At 38.1% G+C, this 13,491-nt stretch overlaps 1 protein-coding gene across 2 annotated transcripts; it reads left to right on the plus strand.

Annotated features, from left to right (window-relative positions):
* Positions 1-337: 337 nt before the first annotated feature.
* Positions 338-3,723, plus strand: LOC126599811 (protein GRAVITROPIC IN THE LIGHT 1-like). 2 transcript variants are annotated; one of them, XM_050266269.1, is made up of 3 exons: positions 338-569; positions 680-741; positions 2,209-3,723. In XM_050266269.1, exon 3 carries the CDS (start codon positions 2,279-2,281, stop codon positions 3,545-3,547), a length of 1,269 nt encoding a protein of 422 aa, XP_050122226.1. In that variant the 5' UTR covers positions 338-569; positions 680-741; positions 2,209-2,278; the 3' UTR covers positions 3,548-3,723. The 2 variants fall into 2 exon arrangements, with proteins under 2 accessions (XP_050122226.1, XP_050122220.1); XM_050266263.1 differs by having other exon boundaries at positions 2,216-3,723.
* The last annotated feature ends 9,768 nt before the right edge of the window (positions 3,724-13,491 follow it).

Here is a 13,491-nt window from a genome sequence, read left to right on the forward strand (position 1 = left end):
GAAGGCTTGCTTTGTGGAAAATTTAGTGATTTTCAATATTTATCGGAATTTAAATATTTTTAGATTAAAATGTTCATAAAATTAATTTACGATAGTCTACATATATATATATTTTTAAATTTAATTTAAGAAAAAAAAAGTAGCTAAGTTCATTCTTTAATAATTCCGAGCTAAAATTTTAGTCCAGAACGGTTGGAGAAAAAAACTGTTTCTGAACTAAAAGTTAAATTTTCCGGGTTAAAAAATTTAGCTTTTAACCTAACTATTGGAGTTGGTCCCATGTTAATTTTGTTACCCAAAAGATAACAAAACCCAACACTTTGTATCATACAGTGACAAAATTGCGTTTTATAGACACCGAAACGGCAAGACAGTTTGGTGGCACGATCCCGAAGTTTTCAATTAGGGCTTGCAGACCCCCTGATCCCATACACTAGCTACCAGCACAGCAACTTCCAGTGAGAGAGACAACGATTCGAATCGCAGCAATCGGAAAATTAGAGTTAGGGCTTTGAGAGGCCTCAGGCTTCCGATCTCCGTCGAGGTCAGAAGGAGGATTCTTGAATCAGGTAAGTAAATCTCGTTATGGCGATAAGCTGAAAATCTGAGTAAAAAAACAGGAATTTAGGGTTATTAGAGGGATTAGTGTTGTTAATTTGGGATTTGTGTTCTGTTTTAGGTTGAAGGGGGTGGGATTATGTTTGATAGATGCAGTCTCTGGCAGAGATGTGGTCCTGATAGGTAAGCAGCTCATGCCCCATTTCTCTTTTTTATTTATTTATTATTATTCTTTTTTTTTTAATTTATGTTTTGGGTTCTCTATATTTTGCAATTTTTAATACTTATCCAGCCAATTTCCAATTTTGTTCTTTGATTGTTGTTAATACCCATAGTCACTGAGAGTTGCACAATGCTTTTTGGTGTGAACCATGTAAATAATCCGACTTTTCGAGGAGTGCTGCTTGTAATTTGCCCCTAATGTTCTAGCCTTCTAGTTCTAGGTTTTCATTTTGGTTGATCATATAATTTGTATTTTGTTGATTTACAGAATAATACTGTAGATTCACATTAATTGTATCATAGGCTGTTTGTTTGTTGATCATAATCTTAAGTGTAACGGACAATATGGGTGAGCATCTGAAAGTGCAGATAGTGCATATAGATTTATTTACATAAAGATTAAGACTATTGAGGTGTGAGCCTTAACTAGTTCCCGTGTGGAAAAAATAGCCTCAACTAGATTCCTGCATTAAAAAGATCACACTCCTTACCTTATATTAGTTAGCATTCTTCAAGCCGTCAATTGACCTTTGTAGAAGAGTCGTAGCTGCAATTTTGAATCTTTTGTGCTTATATTGTACTTGCACATGTGTTACATGTTCATGAAGCTAGTATTTTGAGTAAAGTTTCTTGGACAACAATTTCCATGCATTTTCCAAGATAAATTGAGCAGATTCCCTGTGTTCACATATGAGCACAATCTTGAATTGAGACCTTTAGTGTTTAGAGTGTGGAGATATTAGCATGTTTATCTAGTTCCTATATCTAAAGTTATAGGTGTGCTAATTCCTTCAAAAGTTAGAACATGAGCAAGAAAAGTTAAACCGAGTGCATATGGTCACAGAAAATCTCATGTTTTGACTCGAGGGAACTCCCCACGACACTGTCCCGTCAGTTTCTGAAAACAAAACAAAACAATAATTGAGTAGAAATACTTTCATGGAGTCATACAAGAACTGCTTTCTAGGGACCATTAGTACTTCAGCTAAGGTGCTATGTCTATTTGATGTTCTTTCTGGGAAGAATTTGTTTTCTGTACTACCTTATCCGTGTCAATGCCTCGTAAAAGTGTCCAAATTCTGGAATATAAAACTGTAATCTAGAACAGATCCGAACATGATAGATGTTAACTTTCAAGATTTTGATTTCATTCATTCTTCTTTGTTTATTTCCCTACCTCTCACCACCCTTCTTCTTCCCGTGTTTACTTTCTCTTCTTCTTCCCGTGTTTACTTTCTCCATGTGTCAAGCACAAAAATTGAAAACTAAAAATAAAAACATAAAAAACAAATGGTTATCAACGGCCCTGAATGTCTATGTACTTAATTTTTTTAATCTTTATGTATGCTGGATTGAAGCACACATCATTGCTGTCACCATTTTGGGTACTACATTATTTTATCACCACCCATTAACACTTAGCCAAAGTTTGCAGGTACTGTAGTGTTGGTGCTTATTCTGAAGAAAGTCAACTTAACCACTCCTGTTGGAAGTAGCTATGCTACCCACTGGAGCAAGAGATACTCAACTTCGCGAGAGCAATAGCCAGAAGGTTCACCCACAACCCATGGAAGAGGCCATGAATCAGAATCCAGAAGCTGTGGAAGCCTTGATATCTAAGGTTTTCACGAACATCTCTTCTCTGAAATCAGCATACATTCAGCTCCAAGCTGCTCATACTCCCTATGACCCTGAAAAAATTCAAGCTGCCGATAGACTTGTAATTTCTGAGCTAAAAAACCTCTCTGAACTTAAGCATTTCTACAGGGAGAACAATCCCAGCCCAGTTTGTGTTTCTCCACAGGACTCTCGCCTAGCTGCAGAGATTCAAGAACAACAAATTCTTTTGAAAACATATGGGGTTATGGTTAAGAAATTCCAGTCTGAAATTCAAAATAAAGATTCTGAAATCCTTCAGCTCCAGCAGCATATTGAAGAGGCAAAACAGAAGCAAGCAAAGTTAGAAAAGAATCTAAAGCTCAGAGGCATGTCTACAAAAGAATCAGAAGGTTCTACTGATGAGAATGGTTTTTTGCCTGCAGATCTAACTCCCGATCTCTTCATATCGGTTGTTGAAGCTGCATATAAAGCTATTCATGACTTTTCTAAACCGTTGATTAACATGATGAAAGCGGCTGGGTGGGACCTCGATGCTGCAGCCAATTCAATTGAACCCAGTGTTATTTATGCTAAGAGACCTCACAAGAAGTATGCCTTTGAGTCGCATATATGCCAAAGAATGTTTAGCGGCTTTCAGCAGGAAAGTTTTTCCCTTCAAGTAGACAATCTTACAGTGACTAAGGAGGGTTTCTTCCACCAATATGTTACATTACGGGACATGGATCCATTGGACGTGCTTGGCCAAAATCCAGATTCTATTTTTGGGAGATTCTGCAGGAGCAAGTACCTGGTAGTGGTTCACCCGAAAATGGAGACTTCGTTTTTTGGGAATTTAGATCAGCAAAATTATGTTATGGGTGGAGGGCATCCAAGAACTCCATTTTACCAGGCTTTCCTAAAACTAGCCAAGTCAATATGGCTTTTGCATAGGCTGGCTCATTCTTATGATGCTCGGGCTGAAGTCTTTCAGGTCAAGAGGGGGAGTGAGTTCTCAGAGGTTTATATGGACAGTGTGGTGAAGAATTTGATAATGGATGAAAACGATGAAAAGCCTAAGGTTGGTCTGATGGTTATGCCTGGTTTTTGGATTGGAGGTAGTGTGATTCAAAGTCGGGTTTATCTCTCTGGCATGAAGGTTGCTGAATGACGGGCCAGTTCACGGTGACAATCAGTGTTCATATTGGTATGCGGTGTGCTTTCATACATGTCTGTTGCTTTCATCGTTGTTTGTGTTTTCTATTTTGTATAATTGTAAGATGACGTGAGCTATTAAACACTATTTCAAACTCTCTCTCTCACAATATAACCTTGTTCATTGATGCATCGGAGAAGTGAAAGCAAGTTTTACACAAGTGTCAATTTTAAGGTTACTAATTTGCAGTAATTATTATGTTGTGTTTATAAAGCAAGGACTTTTATAATACAAATTTCCCCTCAACGCAAGAGCATTTAATATATTCCAAGATTGCAACCAACATAAAGGTTGGTCTTTTTGTTCATTAATTGTCCGAAAAACCACTTAAAAGCCCACCCACGTGATTGATGTGGTCATTTGAACGAGGAGATGTGAAAGCTTCCTTATTACATTATTATTCTATAATGTCTTAGCCATAATGCAAGGATTATGTTCCCTAAAGAAAGTGGTCTCGGAAACAAGTTCCAAAAGACAAGATGCAAGTATGGTCCATGAAAAAGCGGTGGAAATTTCACATTCTGTTGGGAGAAAAGTCCAGAAACAATCCATGTTTTCAGAAACAGGAACAACAATAAAGTGAAGAAAGATATTTTGTAAATTAAGGTTCTAAAAAACGCTAGACGCTAGTCGGGCGGCGGGTAGGGGCTTAGTGCCTAGGCAAGCGCCTAGGAAGATTTATGTAAATTTATTGTATATCTTGTAAATGAGTGTCTATTTACATTTATAAAAAAAACATATACTTGTATGGATGATAAAAAAATGAAAAAAGCACACAATTAACAACAAAAAAAAAAAAAAAAAAAAAAAAAAAAACCAAACCGCCTAGGCCAATTTTTACAACATTGTTGTAAATAATTGTATATCTATCTGAAAAGGTTTTTTTTTTTTTTTTTTTTGTGAAGTAGCACCCTCATTCATATATATAAGAGGGGCTTTCCTTCGTTGTATACACATGGAACACAACTCAGAAGAACTCATGCCTATATAGAGCAACCAAACTCCCAAAGCTTTCCAGCCCTCTTGTAAACATTTCTTGTAAACACTTTCTTTTGTAATATTTTGTATATCAATAAAAGAGCAAGTGTACATATTCAAACAATTCTCTAGTCTTAAGTAATTTTTTCTTTCTTTTAGTGTGTTTGTTTAATTCGACTTTTAGTCTAAAACAGGAAAATACTATTGTAATTATATTATTAGCTTGCTAAACTAACTATCATACTTTGTTCAAGCACTCTGTATAGTTGAATGTTTACCATACAAATAACTGGACATTAATCAGGGTATCTCTTAGTTCTTAGCAGCTCTGAGTTTAGCCTTTGTGGCCTTATACTTGCATTGTGAGTGGTCACTATGCTGAAATATATTGAGTTCCATGTGCTAGGTTTTATGTCTAGTTGTTATAATGGTCATCCAATTATTTAACCTGCTTGTGCCTCGAATATGGTATCAGAGTCAAGTTTAGCACTTTAATAGTATAATTATAATAGTAAAGTACCTCGAGGATGGAAGTCATCAACATAATTGATATCACACACTCATTTAATTTTGCATGAATACTGTCTATTATTGTCTTTGTAGACATTATCAACCACAACCATCAGGAATCTATTGTCATAGACATCTAACTATAACTAGCATAAAAAAAATATTTAACATATATTTATATGAGAATTAACAAGACTATGAAGAAGCAAAAGTTTTATCTTGGATATACTTTTACTAGTTAAGTAAAGAAGTGCATTATAACGTATTAGCAGTAAAAAGAGCAACTAATCATACTTTAGAGACTTTGAGAGAAGAAAGAGAGTTTTTAAGAAATCAACCAGTAATAACTCTAGAGAAAGGTAGACTGTAGGTCATGATAGATTATGACACATCCCGACCCGGATTGTCCACTAGGACTCTAAATCGAGTTGTGCTGGCCGACACTTGAAAGGTGATGAAGCCATAAAGTGTGGTGATGTGGAATATGTGAATAAATTTAAACCTAAAAGTTCCTAAACATGAGAATGCGTTGTGAGCGGGAATGAACCCATTTCACACGTGACGTCAGAGCATTAGTAAAATACAGTATAGTGGATTGAAAATTATACCGTCGAAGGTAATCTCCAATAACAAGACTTGCCATGAATCCTCGTCGATACGAAAACTCTGCTACTAGAACCTGGAGGGATAAAAACAAGAGTGAGTGGGCCAGGATATAAAGCCTTAATAAAGACCTTCTAAATGATATATCCCCCCCCACTGTAATACCTATATAGTTTCTAGGAAATCATATTACATATAAGTATGAAGTCAAATGTAAATCAACATTAAATCCAAGAATAATCCAAAATCACTACATATCAGCAACAACATAATAAAATCAGGTGCTCATCAATCTATGATAACCCACGAGTCGGAGTTGCCTAACGCAACCTGTACGACTCATAAATCAATCTATGATAACACAAGAGTCGGAGTTGCTTAATGCAACCTGTATGACTCATAAATCAATCTATGATAACACAAGAGTTGGAGTTGCCTAATGCAACATGTACGACTCATAGACAACCTGTACGACAGTGTCGAAGTTGCCTATTGCAACCTATACGACAGTGTTGGAGTTGCCTATTATTGCAACCTGTACGACAGTGTCAGAGTTGCCTAATGCAACCTGTATGACAGTGTCGAAGTTGCCTAAAACACTAATATAGTCATGCCATAACTCAATCATTTCAAATAACACCATAAACTCACCTGAACTTACCTGTACGTCCCGCGTTCACCTTATATATATATATATATGACATGGCATAAAGTGCATAAATCAATTTAGAAGCGTTTGTGGAACTATCAATTATATACATACGATAAAAGGAAAAGACCCACTCACCTAAGGTCCGCTCTACGACTCCCTAGCAACAATATCGAGACATCACGAACGATTCTCACCTAGAACAATTATTCAGTCACGTCTCAGAACTCTTATCAATAGAACACGTAACTTACATAAAACACATCCCAAGGACGTTCTAGAATGATTTGAGGCCCATTGACCAAAAGTCAACCGTCTGTCAAAGATCAATGGTAGGGTCCACAACCCTACGTAACTCAATCCGAAAGATCCTCATCTCGGATTTCCGTTCCGTAACTTCCAAAGATACACATTGTGCTTCTAAAACATCATACTAAAGCTTCATTAGGATCTAACGGTTGGATCTCAACCAATTGCCAATTCAAGTGGCGGTCAATGTTTTATTTTATGAACTTACAAATCTAATTCGGGAAGATCCGTACACTAGATTCCCAATCCGTAAGTTTCTAATATCCTCAAATATTACATACTATATTTTATTAAAGTTTGGTGACGATCCAATGGTCGGATCGTCAATTCACATAATGTTCAAGTAGCGGTCTTTATCAAAACTATGTTCAAACGATGAGATTTCATCAATCGGACTTCACCTATGGAATTGGGGTGTCAAACATAGCTTAGGAAGGTCAGGGGATGACTCGGATTACGCGCCACCGCCACGTGCCGCCGCACACAGCGGTCGGCTTTCCCGATTCGCCGGAAAATTCAACTATCTCCAAAAATTCTCAAATTTTACAAAAATGAAGATCTCCAAGAGTATAGCAAGTTTCATACCTGTGGCCAAGTCCAATTTGGTCGGGAAAGGCTTCAATTTCACTCAAACCCGCCGGAACCTTAAAATGGGTGAACTTCAATTCTCCTACCTCGGTGTTCCAATGTCTCTACCATTGGTTGTGTCATGTTCCTGGGTCCAAAGGGAATTGATTGATAGGAGCATATTTATGCAACTTAGTTAGCTTGTTTCTTGGCATTTACTTAGTTTAATTCTAGTTATTTTAGTACTTTAAGCTATTTTTGTGTGTTTGTAGGTTCAAATAACAAAGTTGGCAACAAAGTGCTATTTGGAGCATTTTTGGGCCAAGATTGGATAGTGCAAGCATGGAGACATGAGGATGGACATTTTTGAAGATTAGAAGGCTAGAAATCAGCATGTGTGTGTGTGCAAGTGTGTTGACCTACAACTACAAACATCCATCCACTACACCCATTACATCCACTCATTACCAAACATTCACCCACTACACCCATTACATCCACTCATTACCAAACATCCATCCACTACACCTACCACTACACCTATTACATCCACTCATTACCAAACACTCACCCACTACACCCATTACATCCACTCATTACCATAACATTCACCCACTACACCCATTACATTCACTCATTACCATAACATACACCACTACCACCTTAATTAGATGGTGGTCCTCTCCTTAGCCTATAAATACATCCACCCTTCACCATAACAAAAAGGGGGGAGATCCATCCAAAGACACATTCACGGGGACAGTTTAGGGAGAAGGGAGGAAGACACATTCTGTCGCAAGGTAGAGTATTTTCTTCTTAACCATTCTACACATTCCCACAACAAAAACACAATTCCATGCACCTTCATTTCCTTTTCCTTGACGTGACCTCCTTCCAACCTAAACACATTCAGCCATTCCCTTCCATATATCCATATGCATCCATCAAACCACACCTTGTGCCGCAACAAAGAGAAGAAGGAGGACCCTTCGACGTCCTTGCCATTCAAGTTAGATTGTTGGAGCGTTTTTAGGTGTTTTCATTCTTTTGTTTTCAATGTCTAAATTTGTTTATCTTTGCTTTGTGAGTATGAGGAACTAAACCCCCTATAGCTAGGGGGAATCCAAAGCCATGAACATACTTGCAATATGAATTGATTACCTTCAGTTGTGATTTCATAAGTTGTGAATTCAATTTGTTTAACTACTTGATTAATAACTTATTCGTGTATGTTTATTAAGAGTGCATACTTAGTTTGCATGCATGAATATGATGCTAGAGTATAAGGGAGTTTCACCTAATAGTTACAAACTTATATTCACAAGTAGTGGAGGTCGCTTATAAACGATCGCGTTAAATGAATTCTTGGCAGGAGTTTCATGCTCATCATAGTAACGAATGCCTCGTCAATACTTATAGTTTTCATAATGCTTAATGATCTTTGATTGTATCTTTATTGTGCTGTTCACGAAAAGGACTTTTGAAGAATGCTTGAATTGTTGTATGCGCTTTCCCATCCAATTCAATAACTTAAGGAGAACTTGAAGGTTAATTTAAGCGGACTTAATTAACCTGGGGTGTTGAGTTTCATGATTTATCGAAGGAACAACTGAAAATTGGTTTATGTGCAAGTATGTCATGTGTGGAGAAGAACCCTCTAGCTAGCCCATCATCCATAGTTTACCCAAATTCGTCCAAAATCTGTTTTAGTTTACAATCTGTTTGTTTTGTTTTCAAATTCGTCAAAATCAAATCCCCCTTTACTTTAAAGTGTTTTATTAGTCAAAATCTGTTTTGATTTGTGTTTTTAAGTGTCTTGAGTCAAGTTAGAACCTAATTTTGTCCAAAACCATCCCTAGAGTCAGTTTAGAGTCTAATTCATTGTTTTAAGCTGTTTTGAGTCTTTTAAACTAGTTTTGAGTCTTTTTAGTTTGTATTGCATCTTTTGAGTCTAGTTTGGTGTTTTAAACTTAATTTTATGTTTTAAAGTCAGTTTAGAGGTTATTAGCAAGCCCTCATAATCCCTGGTCCAGAACAATCCCTCCTTACATCCTTTACTACAATTGATACAAGAGGGTTTAATTTGTGTGTTAAGTAATTGTCGCATCAAATTTTTGGCGCTGTTGCCTGGGATTAGCATTGTTTTTAGTTACTGACTTTGTTTCTGTTTGTTTTTTTTTTTTTTTTTTTTTTTTTTTTTTTGTTTTACTATTGATATTTGATTTAGTTTTGTTTCCTTGATTTCAGGTACTAGAGAAGTAAGACATGGATTTTGCTACCATTCAAGCTCAATTGGCTAAACTTACTTCTCAATTGTCACAATATCCCGAAAGGACCACAATGCAAAGTGTCCTTACATATGGTGTGTCCTATGGGTAAGGATATCTAACTCATCAATGTTCTTAATTCGCTGCGAATGAAGATGCTTGGGGTTATCAAGGCCATAGCCAATCATGGGACAACATGTTTTCCAACGCTTGCAATTCGGATTGGAGAGATTATTCAGATTACATGTGGGGAGAACCTCAACAATTCCAACAAGGTGGATATTGGTACCAAGAAGAGGAGTTCTATTCAAGACCTATGCAGCCACCACAACCTCCTCCACAACAATTCCAATCAAATTCAAGTATGCCTACGAGTTATGATGAAATTCTTGATGTACTAACCTCGTTGACGCAGGGCTCACAACAAGAAGAATATTTGCCACCATCGGATGAGTTCTATCACTGGCCATATGAACCATCACAGCCACCACAACAATCTGCCCAATTCAATTCAGGTACATCTTTGGATAATGATATGTTTAATAAGTTACTCATCTCTTTGAACCATGAAGTAGAAAATCGAAACAAAGAGATGCAAAATCAAGCCAAGAAGACATGTGAATTGGAGAAGCAAATTGGGCAGATTATGAAGTTCATGGCACAAATTCAAGAGCAAAGTGAACTCTCCAACTCAACTATTGAATTTGAAGGAAGATTTTGAAATCCATGATGCTATCACTTTGGGAAGTGCTATGGAGGTTAGAGGTGAACCCAAGACATCCAAACCAAGCCAAAACATGGATGAACAGCTGCTGTTCGAAGAAGAGGAGAATAACAAGGCCACGGCAAGGGAAGAACCACCCTTGCTGCAGCCCCATATGCCTTCTATGCCATCCACTACAACCAAGGTAAGCCTAAATTCAATTTGTCCTGACCCCGTTTCACCAAATGTCCTTATTCCTTACAGGATCATGCAATCCAAGGAAGAAGAGGGTGAGAAAGGCATATTCGAAACCTTTCCAAAGAATCAAGAGCAAGAAGTGGATGGGGAATGTCTAGAATTCATCAAAGAAGATACACTTGAGACGAAAATTCCCAAAGAAGTTGGATTTTATGACATGGGAAAAGTCATAACTCTCAAAACACCAAATCTGGCCAAGTCCCATATCCCTGATGTGGTGTTCGTAATTGAGTTTGTGCTGGAGCAAGCAACTAAGCCATCTTCTCTAACTTCGATTTTATTATATACTAACTTGCTGATTTTGATGATTCAGGCACCTACACTAGAATTTAAACCATTGCTGGATCACGTCAAATATCACCTTCCATTCAAGGATCAATTCCATGCTATAGCCCTATCCAAGTTTAGAAGGAAGTTTCGTTCGGCTGGAAGACGTTAAAGCAAGCGCTTCTTGGGAGGCAACCCATGTATTCAAATAAGGAAGATTTTTGAATTGCTCCACGATTTGTTTTGCGTTCCTAAAAACCTTCCCTTTTCTGCAGTTTTATTTTCCCATGATTGTCATTTTTATTTGTTGCTTGTTTAATTGTTTTTGGTGTGGGTTTATTTTTGAAACATTGACAGATATGCAAGGTATTTTACATTCATTTTCATAAAAAAAAGGAACATTAAGCAGAAAAATACAAGAAAGAGCCTTCACAAAGGCTGCTTAGGAGAAGTCTCAGTAGTCGGCAGAGCCTTAGCAGTTGACGGAGCCCCAGAAGGAGGAAGCATCGGAGGTTGATCATTTGGAGCTTCATTACACGGTACAGCCTCAGAAGACGAAGGCAAATGCTGTTGGAACAAACCCACAAACCTCTGATGATCAAGTAAAATCTGACCATCAGATTCCTGCATCTGGTCAATCTTCCTCTTCATGTTTGTAGCATAGTTATGTGCGAGCCTATGCAACTGTTTATTCTCATGCTTGAGCCCTCTAATCTCCTATTTGACACTCATCACTTCAGCCGCCAATAATTCAACTTGACGGGTTCAAGCAAATAGGCGTTGGGCCATATTGGACACAGAACCTGCACACTGCACACTGAGAGCCAGAGAATCTTTAACAGCCAACTCATCAGATTGTTTGGAAAGTAGTTTGTTATCTTTGGGAGTGACAAGGTTTCGGGCCACCACTGCAGCGGTCATATCATTCTTCATCACCTAATCCCCAACGGTAAGATGACCAGTAGGGGATATGAAGGATGGGCGCCATATGTTGTCTGGAGAAGGCATGGATGCCTCTTCACCAAGGTTTAAGTCAAAATGACGGTCGGAAGGGCCAGACATTTTCAAAGGTGTTGAAGAAAGAAGAGGTCGGACAAGTCAAGATCGTAGAAGTGCAAGAAGGGAGTTTCTACAAGCTGAAATTCAAGTGTTCTTTGAAACGTACAACATACCTCTATAAAAATCAGCACTCGACGAGATTTCAGAGCTCGAAGAGGCGAGCTCAGAAATCGAAAAGGCCAATTCAAAAATCGAAGAGGCGCTAGCTTTCTCAAAAGCTGGGCTTGCTCAGAAACCATGGGCCAATCTTCTTTTCCAGATTTTTCGCACTTGTCACATGCAACCTCTGCACTCGACGGAGCTCAGAACTCGAAGAGGCGAGCTCAGAACTTGAATAGGCAAGCTCAGAAATTAGAGAGGCATCTGCTTTTTCCAGACGTGTCAGCATCTGTCACATACACACTCAGCTTTGCAAAAATCACGAGCAGTTTGTTGAAGCGCCGATTCCAGATATCAAAGAGGCATCAGCTTTATCCAAACGTGTCAGCATCTGTCACATACACACTTAGCCTTGCGAAAATTACGGGCAATCTGTCGAAGATTTCTGGTGAAGTAGAAAGCACGTGAAGTTTACTGTTCAATCATCCAACGGTTGCCGACAAGAGTGAAAGAATAGTACCGGTTATTATTTCCTATAAATGTCGACCTTCACCCTCTATAGCAAGGCAGACATACATCACCTTCCGTCATCTCCGAGAATGCCTTCCCAACGAAGCCTCTCGAGTCACTCAGTGTTCCTTATTCCTTGGGGTACCTCTGCAAACAACTCATCCAAAGTAAAAGTATTTCATATCATGAAGGTTGAAAGCAAGAGTATCTCGTATCATGCTTTGTCCCTGTCCTTCTCCTTATCGTAGTTTTCATCTGCGGGACAAGGAGAAAGAGAGCAATCAGCCATCACTTGGTATCAATCTTCCGATTTGGAATCGACTGCCTGGAACCCTTTCCTGATTGCTTACCTAGCCCTGCTCTCGAGTACTCATCTTCAACATCTTATACTTCCTCTTCGTCTACCACATCTGCCTGGGGAACATATAAGGGAAGTGAAAATGATACCTCGAAGCATGTGGAGACAATGTGCTAATTCATCCTCAGCTAGGGACAAGGAGAAAGACAGAAAGCAAGAGGTGGGCACTTGGAAAGATTGAAGAAAGAAACAGACCATCACCTCTACCTCTTGCCTGCCTGCCGTGCAGAAGAAACAAGCAGAGGAGAATGCAGACCTGCACAATCAAATCAACCCAGCAGAAGGAGTCTGATTTGAAACCAAGGAACTTTCGCTCAGAATTTCGAACCAGTTCAAGATCAAAGCTGTGGAAAGATAACAAGATCATCTATCTCCAAAACCAGATTTGCGTTCTTAAACTCTACTCTGTCTGGTTTTTACTTTGCCATACTTGTCATGTTTATTCGTTGTTTGTTTAATTGTTTGCTTGTTTTTGTGTGAGTTTATGCTTGAAACATTGAGGACAATGTTTGATTTAAGTGTGGGGGGTAACCAAGTTGTTTTGCATGAAATTCGTAAGAGTTTATCACCCATTACTTCTAGTGTTGTTCCTTGCTGTTTTTAAGTGTTTTTAAGCTGTTTTGGAGTGTTTTAGTGTGTTTTGACATAAAAATCCAAAAATCTCATAAAAATTTGAAAAACCCAAAAAGAGTTGTTTTTGTGTGTTTATTTGTGTCTTAGGGTACCTTCCAACACAATGATGAGGATGTGGTTTTAATTACA

This window comes from Malus sylvestris, chromosome 2, assembly GCF_916048215.2.
Source record: "Malus sylvestris chromosome 2, drMalSylv7.2, whole genome shotgun sequence".
NCBI lineage: Eukaryota > Viridiplantae > Streptophyta > Magnoliopsida > Rosales > Rosaceae > Malus > Malus sylvestris.

Bases quoted from the DNA above. Each gene is read 5' to 3' on its own strand.
- LOC126599811 (XM_050266269.1), top strand. From the start codon at position 2,279: ATGCTACCCACTGGAGCAAGAGATACTCAACTTCGCGAGAGCAATAGC.